This window comes from Terrapene carolina, unplaced genomic scaffold (genome assembly GCF_002925995.2).
Source record: "Terrapene carolina triunguis isolate 2854851 unplaced genomic scaffold, T_m_triunguis-2.0 Scaffold67, whole genome shotgun sequence".
Classification (NCBI taxonomy): domain Eukaryota; kingdom Metazoa; phylum Chordata; order Testudines; family Emydidae; genus Terrapene; species Terrapene triunguis.
The window spans coordinates 35358816-35377734 of NW_020664418.1; the positions used below are offsets into that span (position 1 = coordinate 35358816).

The window sequence follows — 18919 nt, forward strand, 5'->3', positions numbered from 1 at the left end:
AAACCACCACAGAATAACTTCACATAAAGGGAAAAAATTGGAATATTAGAGAAAAAAGTCTTCATCCTTTTTTTAGCATGTATCACTGTGTTTAAAAACCTGCCTTTCTTAATCTGTATCTAATACACATTGTTCATTCAAAAAATAAAAAGGGAAGTCAGTGTGTATTGAGGCCAGAAAATATGATCTCCCTACCCCAAACTGAATCTTTTCATATCCAAATTGTGTAAAGGTAGCTTACCAAATGTCTTGTAAGAACAGTGAGAACTTTTTTAAGACTCTTGTTGCCACATCCTTGTAGTAATCGGAGTGTTTTTTGTCTAGTATTGCTTTGAGAGGGTAAGGTAATTTTTATTCGATTTTGATAAAATATACTGTACTTTATTATGGTAACTTTTCCTCTTTTATACATGCAAACTTCTGTTTTCTGTGCTTATTAGGAATAGGAGGTTTGCAAGAGTTTGTACTGAAGTCAGCAACTTTATCAACATCACCAGCTTGCCCACCATTTACACCTCTCAACTTTGAAGCTACCCCTATTGTGCGAGTTGCTGTTGAACCAAAACATCCAAGTAAGAGTTTAGTTTTTCTCTTTTATAAGTGAAACTCATTTTTGAAGAATAGCTTTATAAGTGAAGTTTTGACATGGTGGTCTTTTTGAATATTAACTTTTTCCTTAAGCAGGAAGGGGAGTATCATGTTTTTCAGTATAAAATGTGGTGTTATTCATGGCCCCAGTCCTACAGGAGGCATTGATACTGATATACGTTTCTAGAAACGGCTATAATAAATGATAAAAACAATCATATGCATATATTACATGTGCATACATACTGCCAGAAGCTTTCCTTGGAGGGAAGACCTTCTCTCCAGCTCACAGATATTTCTGAACAGTAAATTTTGTCTTTACCAAATAACAGTTTATTTACATTCCAAGAGAAAATATCCTTGTACAAGGGTTTTCGTCCCATTAACTTCCTCATCTGCATAAGTATTTACAGGATTGCCCCCGTCAAGGCTGTATCCCCACTTTGAACTTTAGGGTACAAATGTGGGGGCCTGCATGAGGACTCCTAAGCTTATCTACCAGCTTAGCTTTGGTCCGCTGCCACCATCTCAAGAACTCCCTCCCTGGGAAGCCTTGAGAAACCTTTCACCAATTCCCTGGTGAACACAGATCCAAACCCCCTTGGATCTTAAAACAAGGAGAAATTAACCATCCCCCCTCCTTCCTCTCACCCTCCTTTCACCAACTCCGGGTGAACACAGATCCAAACCCCCTTGGATCTTAAAACAAGGAGAAATTAACCATCCCCCCTCCTTCCTCTCACCCTCCTTTCACCAACTCCGGGTGAATACAGATCCAAACCCCCTTGGATCTTAAAACAAGGAGAAATCAATCTGGTTCTTAAAAAAGAAGGCTTTTAATTAAAGAAAAAGGTAAAAATCATCTCTGTAAAATCAGTATGGAAAATAGCTTTACAGGGTAATCAAACTTAAAGAGCTCAGAGGACCCCCCCTCTGTCTTAGGTTCAAAGTACAGCAAACAAAGATAAACACTCTAGTAAAAGGTACATTACAAGTTGAGAAAACAAAGTAAATCGAAGACGCCTTGCCTGGCTTTTTACTTACAAGTTTGAAATAGGAGAGACTTGTTTAGAAAGATGGGGAGAACCTGGATTGATGTCTGGTCCCTCTCAGTCCCAAGAGCGAACCACCCCTTAAAACAAAGAGCACACACACAAAAGCCTTTCCCCCCCCAAGATTTGAAAGTATCTTGTCCCCTTATTGGTCCTTGGGGTCAGGTGTCAGCCAGGTTACCCGAGCTTCTTAACCCTTTACAGGTAAAAGGATTTGGAGTCTCTGTACACAGGAGAGCTGTTTCCCTTCCCTTTATAGTTATGACAGCCCCATAATCAGGACACATTATTTTTAACAATTTTTAAAAATTGCATTGGAGCTATGGGACATAGGACTCATCTTTTTAAAATATCACTTTTAGTCATAATTATGCTATACTAAAAAGGAATATAAACCAAATTCCTCTAGTTTCTATGGAATCAGAAGGGAAAATTTTTTTTTCAGAAGGCTACTGTATGATGTATATATAATTTTTTTATTTGTTAAAGTTACACTTTTTACTGGAAATCCAAATCAACCCCTTCAGTAACAGAATAAATGTCACAGCTACTGGAAAAAAATTGTGATTACCAAGCTAAAGCTGAGTTAAAGGACTTCAAACAAATACACCCCAAAATAAATGTAGGGACAAATTGGGGGGTGGGAGAGAAAAACCTAAAGAATTAAACTCCCGCTAAAATCCATGTGGTTCATGAATTTCATCCTGTTTACATATTGAAAATATAATGCACAGAACTAGACAAATGTACTTCACTTTTATAGCATCATGCACTCACCAAAATTAATGGTAACTGGTGAAGTTTTTAACTTGTGAAGTATTTTTGTGAACTTGTGTTTTATTCGTTTTATTAATGTGGGGTGGGACATATTTCTTACTGCTGTGAAGCAAAGTTTTGGAGAAAAGTGCTGTGACAAAAAGATTAAGAAAGACAGTCATTGGATCACAAAGGGATTAAATATGTTATTACATGGAAACAAAGAAGAACTATCTGCTTGAAAGACTTTTTTTTCTGTCTCCCCTCAGTACCCTCATTTGTACTCATCATTGTGATTCAGACATATAGCCTCAGACACTCAGGAGTAAATACAATTTACAAGACTAGTAAATACAATTCCCTTCTGTATAACACTCTGAGATCGTAGGCTGACAATGTTAAGTTTGATAGTTCCTCTCTTTAGGCATACCATATTTGGTACCTTTCTCAGATCTGAAGAAGAGCTTTGTGTGGCTTGAAAGCTTGTCTCCCTCACCAACAGAAGTTGGTCCAATAAAAGATAATGTTTTCACCCCTCAGCTCCTCACCCACTTGTCTCTCATATTTGGATTCAGTCATAGACTGTTAGCATTTATTTTACAGATATTTATGAAAATGAGGTTAAAACATTCCACACAAAGAAATAAGTCTAAACAAACAGAATCCTTCACTTGTGTCAATCTTAAAATAAGGAAAACAAGAAAATGTAAATGCTAAGCTAAATAACCTTAAGGTCTTATTATGAGTTACCTGTCATTGTCACTGCCTGACATATCTCCCATTACACCAGGGATCGGCAACCTTTGGCACGCAGCCCGTCAGGGAAAGCCGCTGGCGGGCCAGGCCGGTTTGTTTACCTGCAGCATCTGCAGGTTCGGCCGATCGCAGCTCCCACTGGCACCATTCCAGGCCAATGGGGGCTGAGGGAAGCGGCGCGGGGAGAGGGATGTGCTGACTGCCCTTTCGTTCGTGCTTTTTTAATATACTTTAAAACTGTTGTTAACTTTCAAATTAGACATTGCTGGTGTATTTTCAGCTCAAATATGAAATCTGATTAGTAACAGAATTATTTAGCGATGACTCTGTGCTGATACTAGAACTCAGACAACATACCAGCGACCTAAAAAGAGAAGTATGCTATCAGATCCTCTGGGAGGACTACATCATCGAATATACCAAAGAGGATAACTGTGTTTTTGTACATGTAAAACTTACGTTGGGGGGGGGGAGGAAAACTTGTGAACCATAAGCCTGATCTTTGAAACTCCTGCATTATCATTAGACAGAGGGTATATTGCTTTTAAATTGAATAAAGAAATAGTTACTAACTGCATATCAAACAAAAATTCATGCATAAAGCTGAGTGGAGCTAGTGGGCCAGATTCACTCCTGCAGCACCATATCAGCTTCCTCCCCTACCCCTCCCACAATTTGCTTGGGGGAAGAGGGCAATAGCTTTCAAGTCTGACCATTGCAATTCTGTCAGGAGAGGTTGACCTGACGTGCTGAATCAGCATATCTCCTGAATGGCCTGGCCTCATCCTCTCTTTGTGGACTGTGTGAGCCGGTCATCTCTGGTCCCCAATAGATTGGCAGTTACAGGTAACTTGTGATCGTGTACCCCTGCGCCTGATGAACTTTCTATCCTCAGAGTTCCACGGTTGTGGAACCACCTAATATCTGGATTTTTTATTTCTATTCTTTGAAAATTCTCATGTTTCGTTAAATGTAAACATGCCTGGCTTTGACTTTTTAACACTGCAGTGGTTTTTTTATGGTATATCATTAGTCTATTGATACATATTTACAACCTTACTTCCAACTGAATAACTTCTTTACTGAAGAATACTTTTATTGTAATCTCATCATATTTCAATTTGTCCAGTTTCCATTTGTTGCTGAAATGTTGACAGAATCAAAGTAACTGTCTTTCTGTTCAATTACAAAACTTTCAGTAACATTAAAACTACATGTTCTGCAGATTAGAGTTGGACTGTGTTACTGGATAGTTAGAGAGACAAGGAGGGTGAGGTAATATCTTTTATTGGACCAACTTCTGTTGCTGAGAGAGACAAGCTTTTGAGCTACATAGAGCTCTTCTTCAGGTCTGAGAAAGATACTGAGAGGATCACAGCTAAATACAAGATCGAACAAATAGTTCAGCATAAGTAGTTAGCACATATTCTAAGGGACCATTCAAGGTGAAGTGGCCCATTAATACCCCTGTAGTCATAGGACAAAAAGGGAGCTTAGTGGGTTACAAATTACTGGACAGTGTACCATTGACTGTTCCAGTGTTTTGAGTAATGCAGGGGTGGGGAACCTATGGCCCGCGGGCCGGATTCAGCCCCTTGCTCATTTTCATCCACACACTTCAACTCACCTGAGGGGTGGGGCGGAACGAAGGCTCGGGGTTCCCCCCCACAGCGGGGCGAGCTGGCACTCGCAGATCCAGCCCTGGGGCGCCGAGGCTTGGGGCTTCACACCCGCGGGGCTGGAGCCGTGAGCATTGGCTCTCCCCACCACGGGGGGAGGGGGTGGCTTCCGAATCTTGGTGCCCCACTTCCCTCCCCCACTCCCCCGCGGGGCTGCACAAGTGCCATCTCGCCATGCCACGGGCAGGAGGCTGAGTCTCGGCGCCCTCCCCAGCAGGTGAGTTTAACATGCATGGCCCACCATTTATATTTTCAGTTGCTCTATGGCCTTGATACAAAAACGGTTCCCCATTCTTGGAGTAATAGATAAGAACATCTCATGCAACCTGCAGTTGTTCATGCAATTTTGGAAGTGTTCTGAATTGAAATTTTCTAGATCCACTGAGTTTAGGGATGGGTCCATTGTTAATCCATTTATACTAACACATTAAGACTTTATCTTGTGTAAAACTCTTACTTAATTGAAAACATTAAGTAAATGTGATTGTGGCACTGCAAAGTATTTTTGGTAGGAAGATGTTCAAATCAATTTCAGTAATGTTGTCTACCTCTAGCAGTTACCACTCAGATGTTTTTAGAAAGAAGTTTCCTTTTAATCTGCTCTGAAATGGCATCTGTTTTTTAATTTGGATAAAATTATTGTTAATAATAAATATAATTATTGATAACAGTCCCTGTAATTGTTTGTACTGGGTGCAAGTCTTGCACATCGTGTCAAAATCTTCATGTAGAATTTCCATCAGCTCTCAAAACAAGCCCACCTACTTATCTATTCCTGAGGAGTCAACTGCTGAAGACGCTGAACAAAAACCTGCAATCCTAGGGCATATGGCCGGAAGAAACTCCTCCTCATTTTTTTTTGTTTTCATTTTTGCAGTTTATCCAGCTTCCCACGTTGTCTTGTACATTTATGAACTTAGCATAAATGAGTAAAGTCATATTTATTTTAATAACCTCTGGGAGCAAACAACAAACAGGGTGTCAAACTCTTCCTTGGAATATGAACATTTGATCATAGAAAATCGGTGTGTATTCTCTGCCTTGTATGTCAAGTAAGAAAAGAGAAAAACAATTCAAGCTTTCAAATTGTGTTAATTACATTATGAAAATCTACTTACATATGAAGTACTGATTTAAAAAAATTCTCCACACAACTGCAGCATACACATGCCACATGTCACTCATCTGGAGGGTTATTCCCTAATTTTCCATTAATTTTAAGACAGTTCTGTTCTTAAAGCATCTTCCTCTTAAAAATTTTGTTATGTATTTCATACAAAATAATGAAAATCTCATAGTTGGGGGAGTTTTCCCTTTTTCGGATTATCACAGCTTGATAGCTCTCAGTATTTTCCAGTTTGTGTATTTAAAACCGTTCTGTGCTTCATTCAACCTTACTCCCTTTCAGTAGTGCTTTTGGAAGATTTCTGTTTGGATATTAGTAATGATGGTACAGTATTATTTAAATCTGTTGAGTACTTTTCATAGCATCATATAGGTTTGCAAGTAGTTTTTTGCAAATCATTTTGTGTGTGTATGTGCAATAGGAATAAAAATAGTTTAAATTAGCTTTTAGTAAATAAAGTGGTGGTGTTACTTTTTGACAAATAAAAATGTATCTATTTAACCTTGTATATATTATCTTTTGACAATCAGTACAAATAAGGGGCCAAATCCTGAGGTTTTTGATCAGTTTTTACTTCATAATCAGTGGTAAGTAAGAACCTCAGGACTGAGTTCAGGGTATTCAAGTGTTGCTAAACTTGGCTAGGGTAGAAATTAATTTCTATTTTTTTTTTTTAATTTCAACAGATAATATTGATGTTTATTTTTAAGTATTTTTTATTTTTATTTAAATTTTCACAGTTGCGGGAAATTATAGGTAGGACATGCTATAATCATTTAATGACAGTAAATATTCAGATTCAAAAAGTTAAAGCTTTATAACAATCAAAGCACAAACTGTCAACATATACAAAGTAAATATCCTTAAATCAAACTCTAAGTTTTCAAGCAGCATTTTTCTTACTTTGTCTGTCTGTAAATTTTGATCATCATCATCATCATATTTTTTCATCAGTTTGAATGCATACAGTGAAATCAACTGTTACCAGCATTTACTGGTAAAAAGAATTCTAATCCTCCCCTAATTAGACTTATTCTGTTATCTGTTGGTGCTGTCTTAAAAAGTATCCTACATTTTTCTCTTTACCCTAAAATATGTCCTGATACAAATATTTGTTTCTTCAATAGTAGTTTATTAAGAGTGGTTTATTTCTATCTTCCTAGGTGAGATGCCTCAGTTGGTCAGAGGAATGAAGCTTTTAAACCAAGCTGATCCATGTGTCCAAGTTTTAATCCAGGAGACAGGAGAGCATGTATTAGTTACAGCAGGAGAAGTCCATCTCCAGCGCTGCTTGGATGACTTGAAAGAAAGGTTAGGAGGGGAAAAAAGAAATATTTCAGGTTCAAGGGCTTTGTGTGGTATTTCTCAGTCAGTTAACTGTGATTTATTTTCTGGTGAGGCTGAAGCCTCCTCAGCCAAGACTTTTTGCACTACTGTTGGATCATAAAAATAAATTTTAATAGCTATAACATTATCTGCAGCTGAAAATGCCACTGACTTCCTACTCATGCATGACTTAAACACCTTTTTGGCAGGTTATTTCTCTATAGAAGTCATAAATTGCAATAGTTTGAGTTTCATTTTGAATTGTGGTAAACATTCTGTACCCAACAAAATAGTTAGGAAAATGGTTAGGTTTAGAGTTCAGCTCTCTAGAGTCAAAAAATAACAAAGCCCGGGGCTGCACATGCACCCTTAACTCTGCTCCCAGTTTTTAATTGCATTAACCTATGCTATTTCTCATATACTAGGTCACTGAACTTTCTCCAGTCTTAGAGACATATGTTTAGAATCTTGTTTTATTTCTTTTTTTTTTTTACTCTAACGCTATTTTCATTCTCGGTATACCTTAACTGACTCGAACTTTTTCTCTAAGGCTATGTCTAGACATACGGTGATGTGTAGTGTCCGTACGCTGCACAGCTCCCCTAGCACGGGTATAAATAACAGTGTAGATGGTGAGGTACTGCTTAGGCAAGTAGAGTAAAGGCATGCCAGAACTTTAGGATATATACCCTACATGGCTCTCTGCCCACCCAACCCCTGCTTCCACATCTATGTTGCTAGTTTTAGCAGTGTAGTGTCCCGTTGTCTGAGTCCTTCCCCACTGCAGGGAAAGGTTCCAACAGCAGGAGCTGACCAAGCCTTCGCCTGTTGCAGTGAAAGACTCAGGCAGCGGGAAGAGGCAGCAGGAAAAGGCTCCGGCAGCTCTCCGCAGCCAGAGCCTTTCACTGCCACTTGTGGCTGCACACAACAGTGTGGACGCAGCCTGTTTTTCACTGTGGCATGTAGCTACACATATCGGACATGCCGCCGCCAGTGTAGACAAGGCCTACAGTGCGTTTTATTAGTAATGTTGTTAGCACCCACATACTTACGCTTCCTTTTCTTTTAAACCAGCAGCTCAACCTGCCTTAGGTGCAGTTCAGGAAATGAGGCTATTACTGTGATGCTAATTTAGGGCCCTGGGCCCATTCCGACTCCTATCAAAGCCAATTCCCCTTTGATTCCTATGGAAGTTGGAGTGGCCCATAGTTATAAAATTAGGTGATATATACACATTTTTACTATTACTCTCTATTATACAGCTTGAGTTGTAGGTTATATATAAGTATGATTCAGTATGCACTTTTCACCAGATCACCCAAAGGGGCCTTCAGTGAGGGCTATTAATGAACATTCAACATTCTGAACAGCCAAAATAGCTAGAGGTAGTTAAGTCGCAAGAATTTTTTTTGTAATGGGGAAAGTTTTTACTTGTGCTTGTGTTAAACTTTATTCTGCTACTGCAAATAGGCTAAACTGTTTTTGCTGAATATCAAAAGAAGATGAAAATCATCTTTTGAGCAAAAAACAAGCCTGGGAAACTTTAACTAGAAAGTTTCTAGTTTCCTTCTAGAAAGTTTCAGAAAGTTTCTGATCTGGATGATGGGATGGATTGCACCCTCAGCAAGTTTGTGGATGACACTAAACTGTGGGGAGAGGTAGATATGCTGGAGGGCAGGGATAGTGTCCAGAGTGACCTAGATAAATTTGGAGGATTGGGCCAAAAGAATTTTGATGAGGTTCAGCAAAGACAAGTGCAGAGTCCTGCACTTAAGATGGAAGAATCCCATGCACTGCTACAGGCTGGGGACTGACTGGCTAATCGGCAGTTTTGCAGAAAAGGAGTTTGGGGATTACAGTGGTCGAGAAGCTGTATCTGAATCAACAGTGCGTCCTTGTTGCCAAGAAGGCTAACGGCATATTGGGCATATTAGTAGGAACATTGTCAGCAGATCGAGAGAAGTGATTATTCCCCTCTATTCGGCACTGGTGAGGCCACATCTGGAGTATTGCATCGAGTTTTGGGCCTCCCACTACAGAAATTGGACAAATTGGAGACAGGCCAGCAGAGAGCAATGAAAATTATTAGGGGGCTGGAGCACATGATTTATGAGGAGAGGCTGAGGGAACTGGGCGTATTTAGCCTGCAGAAGAGAAGCGTGAGGGGGGATTTGATAGCAGCCTTCAACTACCTGAAGGGGGGTTCCAAAGAGGATGGAGCTAGGCTGTTCTCAGTCGTGGCAGATGACAGAACAAGGAGCAATGGTCTCAAGTAGCAGTCGGGGAGGTCTAGGTTGGATATTAGGAAAAACTATTTCACTACGAGGGAGGTGAAGCACTGGAATGGGTTACCTAGAGAGGTGGTGGAATCGCCATCTTTAGAGGTTTTTAAGGCCTGGCTTGACAAAGCCCTGGCTGGGATGATTTAGTTGGGGTTGGTCCTGCTTTGAGCAGGGGGTTGGACTAGATGACTTCCTGGGGTTTCTTCCAACCCTAATCTTCTATGATTCTATGAAAGATAAAAGTTTTATGAATGACTGAAAAAAAGTCAAAATAGATACATTCATGTAATGTTAACTGCAGCAGTAACTTTCATTCTTACTATTATTCATGGCTAAGGTTCTAATTAAAAAGCAATGTGTAGAAGATAACACTAGAAAAAAATAATCCCTATTTATTTTGGATTTTGTTTGTGTTAATTTCTTTCTTATTACATAATCCAAATTAATATGTACAGTAGATGAAAAATAAACTTTAGGATGAAAGCTTCAGCATCAAAACATTTTTATAGCTTTTTCAACTCTTTCCACTCTTTTTATTCTTTCTAATATTTCAGAGCCTTACAGCTATAAGGGCTCAGTCTTGTAGTCACTTAGGCCTGGTCTACACTAGGCTTTTATGTCGAATTTAGTGCCGTTATATCGAATTAACCCTGCACCCGTCCACACCAGGAAGCCATTTAGTTCGACATAGAGCTCTCTTTAAATCGATTTCTGTAATCCTCCCCAACGAGAGGAGTAGCGCTAAATTCGAAATGGCCATATCGAATTAGGCTAGGTGTGGATGGAAATCGACGCTAATAGCTCCAGGAGCTATCCCACAGTGCAACACTCTGTTGACGCTCTGGACAGCAGTCCGAGCTCGGATGCTCTGACCAGCCACACCCCGGGAAAATTTGAATTCCTTTTCCTGTCTGGGTAGTTCGAAGCGCAGTTTCTGTTTGGACACCGTGGCGAGCTCAGCAGCAGTGGCAGCAGTGGCAACGATGCAGAGCTCTCCAGCAGAGATGGCCGTGCAATCCAATAGAAAGAGGGCCCCAGCATGGACGGATCGGGAAGTCTTGGATCTCATCGCTGTGTGGGGAGATGAGTCCGTGCTTGCCGAGCTGCGCTCCAAAAGACGGAATGCAAAGACCTATGAGAAGATCTCTAAAGCCATGGCAGAGAGAGGCTACAGCCGGGATGCAACGCAGTGCCGCGTGAAAATCAAGGAGCTGAGACAAGGCTACCAGAAGACCAAAGAGGCAAACGGACGCTCTGGATCCCAGCCCCACACATCCCGTTTCTACGAGGCACTGCATTCCATCCTAGGTGCGGCCGCCACCACTACCCCACCCCTGACCGTGGACTCTGAGGATGGGATATTGTCCGCGGCCGGTTCCTCCGACATGTTAGCGGACGGGGAAGATGAAGAAGGAGATGAGGAGGACGAGGCAGTCGACAGCGCTGGCACCGCTGATTTCCCCGACAGCCAGGAGCTCTTCATCACCCTGACAGAGATCCCCTACCAACCGTCCCCCGCCGTTACCCCAGACACAGATTCAGGGGAAGGATCAAGCAGTAAGTGTTTTAAATATCTAAACATTTATTTACAACATAACTGGCATATTTAAAATATTAACAGTAGCTAAAGTGCTTTAAAACATGTAAACATTTATTTACAACAAAACAGGAAGATTTAAAATATTAACAGTGGGTAAAGTGCTTCAAAACATGTAAACAGGAAAGTCAAACAAAAGGGGAATCTGTGCAAAGTGTATCATGATTAGTCTGTCTTTGGGCGCCTCAATATGTAGTCCGAACCATTTTCAAAAAATTTCACAATGTCCGCTTCATGATTATAGTGCCCAAAACCCTGCAGTCACTTGTCCCTCCAAGGGCACCTAAGCCAAGAACTGGTCAATGTAACCGGGGATAGAGGCGAGATCCTCCGGGGAGAACTCCTCATACGCCTCCTGCAGGTGTTTTTCCAGCCTCATGAGCAGGTTCCTGGGCAGGGAGAGCTTATTAGGCCCCCCGTGGTAGGACACGTTTCCCTGCCACAACGCCAGCAGGTACTCCGGGATCATGGCCTTGCAGAGCATTGCAGCAAATGGCCCCGGTTTCTGCAGGCTGTCCCGGAGCATCTTCTCCTTCTGGCTCTCCGAGACCTTCAGGAGGGTGATGTCTGGCATGACTCCCTGCTGTGAATTAGGTAGGGGAAAGTTAGTATTGGGACTGCTTGCCCGTCCCTTTACAGAACTGCAACCGCCGGTTTACAGCCACGCGGTTTACAGCCGCGAGGGGGTGGGACAGGGCCAGAGTTCATGCTTGCAGGATTGCTGCCAGCAGAGACTCGCATTGCTTTCTATGTGAAAGGAGGCCAGTGCCACTCTTAAAGTTTTAAGCGGCCACAAGTCTACGGCTTACCATGTTTGCCAGCTAGACAAAGTCCGGTGTCCAGCCCTGCTCCTCAGCTCACCACAGCAAGACCGCAGGCACTGTAGAAGAGGGCCGAAAATTCGACCTTGTCCTCAGTGCGCGTGTGATAGGTGCTCTGCATGGTCTTGTTCACAGAGAAAGACTATGTTCTCTGTTCACAGATACATTGCTCTGTCTCAGGAATTCACTCCCTTTTTCCAATTCCCACAGCCACATCTGCCCAGAGGCTAGCGCACATTAGGAGGAGGAAGAAGAGGACACGGGAAGACATGTTTGCTGAACTAATGGCATGCTCCCGAGCACAGGCAGCCCAGCAGACACAGTGGAGGGAGAACTTGTCCCAAATGCACCGGGCAAACATTGAACGGGAGGAGAGGTGGCGACAGGAGGACAGGCAGGCTACTCAAACACTGCTTGGACTAATGAGAGAGCAAACGGACACGCTCCGCCGCCTTGTGGATGTTCTGCAGGACCGGAGGCAGGAGGAGAGAGCCCCGCTGCAGTCTCTCTGTAACTGCCCTGCCCCGCCACCAAGTCCCATACCCCCCTCACCCAAAGTCCAAACACGGAGGGGTGGAAGGGGCTGTGAAAAATTTCACTCCACCCCTGCGGACTGCTCTACCACTAGAAGGCTCTCATTCCCCAAAATTTGAAAAGTCCTTTCCTACCCGCCTCACACAAGACCCCGTCCAAGTTTCACGCCCCCGTTCCATGTGCGGTTGTCAATAAAGAATACTTTTCTGTTCATTTCTGTTTCCATCCTCTTCTTTTGGAGGGGAGTCTGTCTGAAGAGGGGGGAAGGGGCTTGGTCATTGGACAGGACAGTCACCTTTAGCAGGGGGCAGGTGCAGCAGCAGGGCACATATACAGTGCAGTGACTGGTTATCCTGGTCAGTCTGTGAGGTGGTTTTCATGTTTTGTGTGGTGGGGGGGGTGGTGTTGCTCTGTGACTTGGTGGCGGGGGAGGGCAGGTACAGATCTTATGCAGCGGTCCTTACCCTGCATCACAGAGCCGCGCAGCAGGGGATCTGTAACCCTCCTCCCCCTGCAAGACAGTCACATAGCCGACACATACACGCAGTCCCGGCCAGGAGGGCTGGCAGGCTCCGTTGAAACAACCAGTCCACCACCGCGGAGCCTGTCATTCCTGGAGTTTAGAAGCATCATTTGCATCACAACCCTAACCCCGCCCCCCGCCACAGTCTGCGTCCCAGGTTTAAAACATTCCCGCGAAAACAGTAATAAAGACAACGGTGTCCATTAACAAAACAGAACAGATTTTATTTTTTGGGAAGGGGGTGAAGGGGGTATGTAATTGGAGAGGATAGTCGACGGCAACTGGGTAAAGAAACGGGGGCAAGTTCTGCTTCTGTGTCCACAAACTTAAAAGTCACTGGGTACCCTGCTCAGCCTTGAAACTGGCTTTCAAAGCCTCCCGGATGCACAGCGCGTCCCGCTGGGCTCTTCTAATCGCCCGGCTGTCTGGCTGGGCGTAATCAGCAGCCAGGCTATTTGCCTCAACCTCCCACCCCGCCATAAAGGTCTCCCCCTTGCTCTCACACAGATTGTGGAGCACACAGCAAGCTGCAATAACGATGGGGATATTGGTTTCGCTGAGATCACAGCGAGTGAGTAAGCTTCTCCATCTCCCCTTGAGACGGCCAAAAGCACACTCCACCACCATTCTGCACTTGCTCAGCCGGTAGTTGAACAGTTCTTTTTCTGTGTCCAGGGCGCCAGTATAGGGCTTCATGAGCCAGGGCATTAGCGGGTAGGCTGGGTCCCCGAGGATCACTGTAGGCATCTCCACATCCCCAACAGTTATCTTGTGGTCCGGGAAGTAAATACCTTCCTGCAGCCGTCTAAACAGACCAGAGTTCCTGAACACGCGAGCGTCATGAACCTTGCCCGGCCATCCGACGTAGATGTTTGTAAACCGTCCCCGATGGTCCACCAGTGCTTGCAGCACCATTGAAAAGTATCCCTTTCTATTGATGTACTGGCTGGCCTGGTGGCCCGGTCCCAGGATAGGGATGTGAGTCCCATCTATAGCCCCACCGCAGTTTGGGAATCCCATCGCAGCGAAGCCATCTATGATGGCCTGCGCATTTCCCAGGGTCACTACCTTTGACAGCAGTACCTTGACGATTGCCTTGGCTACTTGCATGACAACAACCCCCACGGTAGATTTGCCCACGCCAAAGTGGTTCGCGACTGACCGGTAGTTGTCCGGCGTTGCAAGCTTCCAGAGGGCTATGGCCACTCGCTTCTGGACAGTCAGGGCTGCTCGCATGCGGGTGTCCTTGCGCTTCAGGGCAGGGGACAGCAAGTCACAAAGTTCCAGGAAAGTCCCCTTCCGCATGCGGAAGTTTTGCAGCCACTGGGATTCATCCCAGACCTGAAGCACTATGCGGTCCCACCAGTCCGTGCTTGTTTCCCGGGCCCAGAATCGCCGTTCAACAAAATCCACATGCCCCATTGCCACCGTGATGTCCTGGGCGCTGGGGCTCGTGGTTTCTGACAGCTCTGTGCTACTCTCCGACTTCAGGCCCTCACGGCGGTGCCGTAGCCTCCTCGCCTGATTTCTCTGCATCTGCCTCAGGGAAAGGTGTATGATAAGCTGCGAGGTGTTGAGAACGGCCACAACTGCAGCGATGGTCGCAGCGGGATCCATGATCGCAGTGCTGTGGCGTCCGCGCTGTCACTGATCAAAAAGTGCGCGAACTGATTTCCCGCCGGCGCTTTCAGGGAGGGAGGCAGGGCGGTAGTGACTGACAGATGCCGACAGTTACCCAAAAGCACCCTCGCCACATTTTTTTACCCAGAAGGCATTGGGGGCTCGACCCAGAATTCCAATGGGCAGCGGGGACTGCGGGAACTGTGGGATAGCTGCCCACAGTGCACTGCTTCCAATGTCGACGCTTTCCCTGGTAGTGTGGACTGACAAAGTCGAATTACTGTCCTTAGTGTAGACACACACGTTCGACTTTCTAATATCGATTGCACATATTCGATTTAACTAAAATCGAACTACTCTCGTAGTGTAGACATACCCTTACACACAAGTATTTTACTTTCTTATTCACGTGTGTTGGTAGGATCAGGTTAATATTTCCAAAGCTGATTTCCTATCTGACAAACAGTATTTAATTTGTAAAACAGAGATGTTTGCCAACCTCAGAAGTTTGATGTGAGGATCAGTGATTTTAAGTGTACAATATTTTCAAAATATAAGTGTTATAGTATTTTCCCCTCCCACATCACCCCAATATGCAGAAAGGAGCAAAAATTATCTTGACTGTTTTCTCCTACAGTTTTGTAGTACTTTCCTTTTTTAAGATATTCTGTCTGTCTTTTTTATCAATGTTGAACTCTGGGAACAATTTCTTTAAGAAAATTGCTGCTGTACAACCAGGAGAATTTAGGATAAGTCCCATTGCCTTTCAATGAGACTTAGCCTCCTAAGTACCTCTGCAATTTTTGAAAATAGGATTCAGGCTCCTAAGTCACCTAGTCACTTTTGAAACCTTACCCTATATATTGATTGCAGTAAGTATGGATCTAAAAGGAAATTGGCCTATAGCTGTGGGAATGTACAGAAAAGAGATTTAAAAGTCTGGAGATTAAAAGGAAGTTCTGAGTGACTGAGTCTCACAGAACAGAATCTCCATCATGGAGGCTATGATGTAACATTGTTAGTCGAACTTTTCAAATCTGGAAAACAAAATTTACTTTTCTAATTATATATTTAGAGACCCAGATAAAAAGGGCACTAATTTTCAAAGATGCTAAACTTTCATGGAAGCCAATGAGAGCTCAGCATCTTTGAAAATCAAGCCACTTTTGTTCAAGTGCTTAAATATGTATTCAGGAGCCTAATTTTAAGAATCCATGTTTCAAAGTTTTAGTAATTGCTTTTATTTTCTTTCCTATTTAGCTGAGTTTATAGACTAACATATCAGATCTTTCCAGGAGACTAACTATTGCAGTTAATGTTTAACATTTTTTTCTCTCTATTTTATGGTGGTTTCATTTCTGTAGCACTTTTCAAGTCTCTTAAAGCACTTTACAAACAGTAAAAAGTTAAGCCTCACATCATCCTTAAGATGTAATTATCCCCATTTTACAGATGGGAAGCTGAGGCATAGATTGGGTATTACCCATTGTGACGCAGGAAGTCTATGAAAAAGATGGAAATAAAATCTCCATTTTTCTGGCTTTTAGTCCTGTGCTTTATATTGTCTCTCCTCTTTTATTTTAACCTAGTTGTTGATGAAATTTCTAGAAAGGCCTAGTGATGAAAACGCAGTGCCAGGAATTAGAAAGACTGGATTTTATCCCTAAATCTAATACAGATTAGGAGAGAGGCCTCCATCTCTGCCTCAGAGGTGCAAGTGCTAGAAAGCACTTGAAGACTTGGCTGTGGCCACATTAGAGAGCTTACAGCGGTGCAGCTGCACCGCTCTAAGCTCTCTAGTGTAGCCACTCTAAGCCAATGGAAGAGAGCTCTCCCATCAGTTTAATTATGCCAGCCCCTCGCGAACGGCAATAGTTATGTCAGTGGGAGAAGCTCTCTCGCCAGCATAGTGTTGTCCACACCGGTGTTTAAGTCGGCGTAAGTGTGTTGCTCAGGGGAGTGGCTAATTCACACCTGAGCGACATAATTTATGTCGACTTAAGCTGTAGTGTAGCCATAGCCTTAATGTTGTATGTTTCACTACATCTGGAGGTAGTATTGACCCATCTGTGTCTCTTTACAGGTATCCTTTATAAAGCATTTGTCTCAGATGCAAACAAATGTGTGTCTCTGTTCTCCTTGATTCTTCCTACCATGCAACAGGGACCCAAACTGAGAATGGTTGCTAGAGTGTTGCGATTCCTGTCATTTTATATGATTTAAAGGTTAACTATTGTAAGTGCTCTAAAATCCAAATGGTTACTCTGATTGCTTTGAAATTTGGTGTATCTGTTGTGGTAGCATTAGTGATCCAAATTTGGGGTTATTTGACTGAGTTGTTCATGAATTGTAGGGCTCCCCCCAAAATCAGTTTCACTTTGCTACCTTGTACAGTTAACCTCATAGGTACTAATGACCAGATGAATCACGGACCTCTAGATGGCTGTGAAATCATCCTTCAATTAACATAACTAAGGAGAAGTTAATCACAAGCCCTGACCTAGGAGAGAAGGAGTTTTGGACTGAGTGGCTACAATTTGAGAGTCATGGGTGGCAATTTCATTTCAGGGGAATGTAATCAAAGACTTTGGGGAGAAATAATTAGACATGTGAATGCTTTCTGGAAGAGGCGGGGCATTAGATGGTAGAGAAAGGGATACTAGAGGGAGAGGGATTTGGGGTTACAATGAGGGGAGGAAGACAAATGGGATGTTAGGGGAGCTGAGAGGGGTTAGGGACTCGGGTGAGGGAGGCATGGCACCCCATGCTCTACTAGTGCACCCCAACCACCGTGTACCCCAGCTCTGCCAGTGCACCCCAACCCTCTGCCCCGCTAGTACACCCCAAGCATTCTTCATTGCACAGCTCTGCCAGGGCACCCCAACCACTTTGCATTGCATAACTCTGCCAGTTGTACCTCAACCATCTTGCTCCCCAACTCTCTGTACCCTCCAGGTCTGCCAGTGCATCCCATCATCCATGCATCCTAATCAACCTGCACCCCTAGCTCTGCCAGTGCGCCCCAACCTACCTGCACCACCAGCTTTGCCAGTGAGCTCCAATTCATACACTCCAAAGCTCTGCCAGGGCACCCCAACCACCCTGCACGCACTACCCTGCTCCCCAACCTGCCTCGAACCCCACAGCTCTGCCAGTGCACCCCCCACTATGCTTCACGCCACAGCTCTGCAGTGCATCCCACCCCTCCCTGCACCCCCAGTTCTGCCAATATACCGCAACCTTCCTGTACCCCTGGCATTGCCAGAGCACCACAGCCCCCCACACCACCATCTTTAATAGTTTTCAATGGAGCCCTGTGGGTAAGAGTGAACCGTAAAAGAAAGTGAAGAGCTTGTACAGCTGTTGAGTTGGCAGAGTAAAGGTATGATATACACCTCTACCCCGATATAACGCTGTCCTTGGGAGCCAAAAAATCTTACCCCGTTATAGGTGAAACCGCGTTATATCAAACTTGCTTTGATCCACCGGAGTGCGCAGTCCCACGCCCGCCCTCTTCCCCCTCCCCCTCCCCCCCCGGGACGCTGCTTTACCACGTTATAGCCGAATTCGTGTTACAGCAGGTCGCGTCATATCGGGGTAGAGGTGTATATTAAAGGGGCAAGTTGGAGTATTGCTGAAAGAAGACAGAGGTAAGATTGCATGAGGAACCTTAACTGCATTTCTAAGTGTTCAAGAATTTGAGTTTTGCTCAACTCAACATTCTGCAAAGGCAGAGCAACCTTAACTCTTCATTGACATAGTTGTTTGCCACTGATGGTTTCCTTCAGATGAAAACTCTTTTGGAAACTTCTTTGACCACTACAGTAACATAGAAGATTAAGGAGTCCATAGAAGTACCATTTAAAATGGCATGTGTTTTTTCACTTGCAACTTGTTTTTCATTAAACCAAAATCAGGAAATCTTGGCTAGTCCTCTTGCTACCCTTTTAATGAACCTACATAAACCTCCTGGGTGTTTGAGAGTGATGTTCAGCTCTGTGCTCTAGAGCCTTATTAGGGGAATGTAAAAAGTATGCTCTTTCCTGGGATAGCATTTGCCTCATACCACCACATCCAGCGCTTTGTAAGCTTAGAATCTTTTCATCTGACTTAAATTAAGGCATTATCACCTTGAGTGAGAAAGCATTATAATGGAAGTCCTTAGACCGAAGGTAAAAATATTGAATTTAGTGCTGGTTGCCTCAGTGATGCTGTGCTTCATTTCAGGTTCCACTGAAGCAACCATTCTGGCACTTTCT

The 18919-nt window shown here is 43.6% G+C and overlaps 1 protein-coding gene across 1 annotated transcript in view; it reads left to right on the top strand.

The window, feature by feature from the left end:
* The window catches only part of EFL1 (elongation factor like GTPase 1), a 162587-nt gene that overhangs the window by 108343 nt on the left and 35325 nt on the right, over positions 1 to 18919 (top strand). Inside the window, exons 16-17 of the mRNA XM_026648319.1 lie at positions 441 to 572; positions 7121 to 7268. Coding sequence (XP_026504104.1) covers positions 441 to 572; positions 7121 to 7268 — 280 coding nt within the window. The remainder of the gene's footprint in view (positions 1 to 440; positions 573 to 7120; positions 7269 to 18919) is intronic.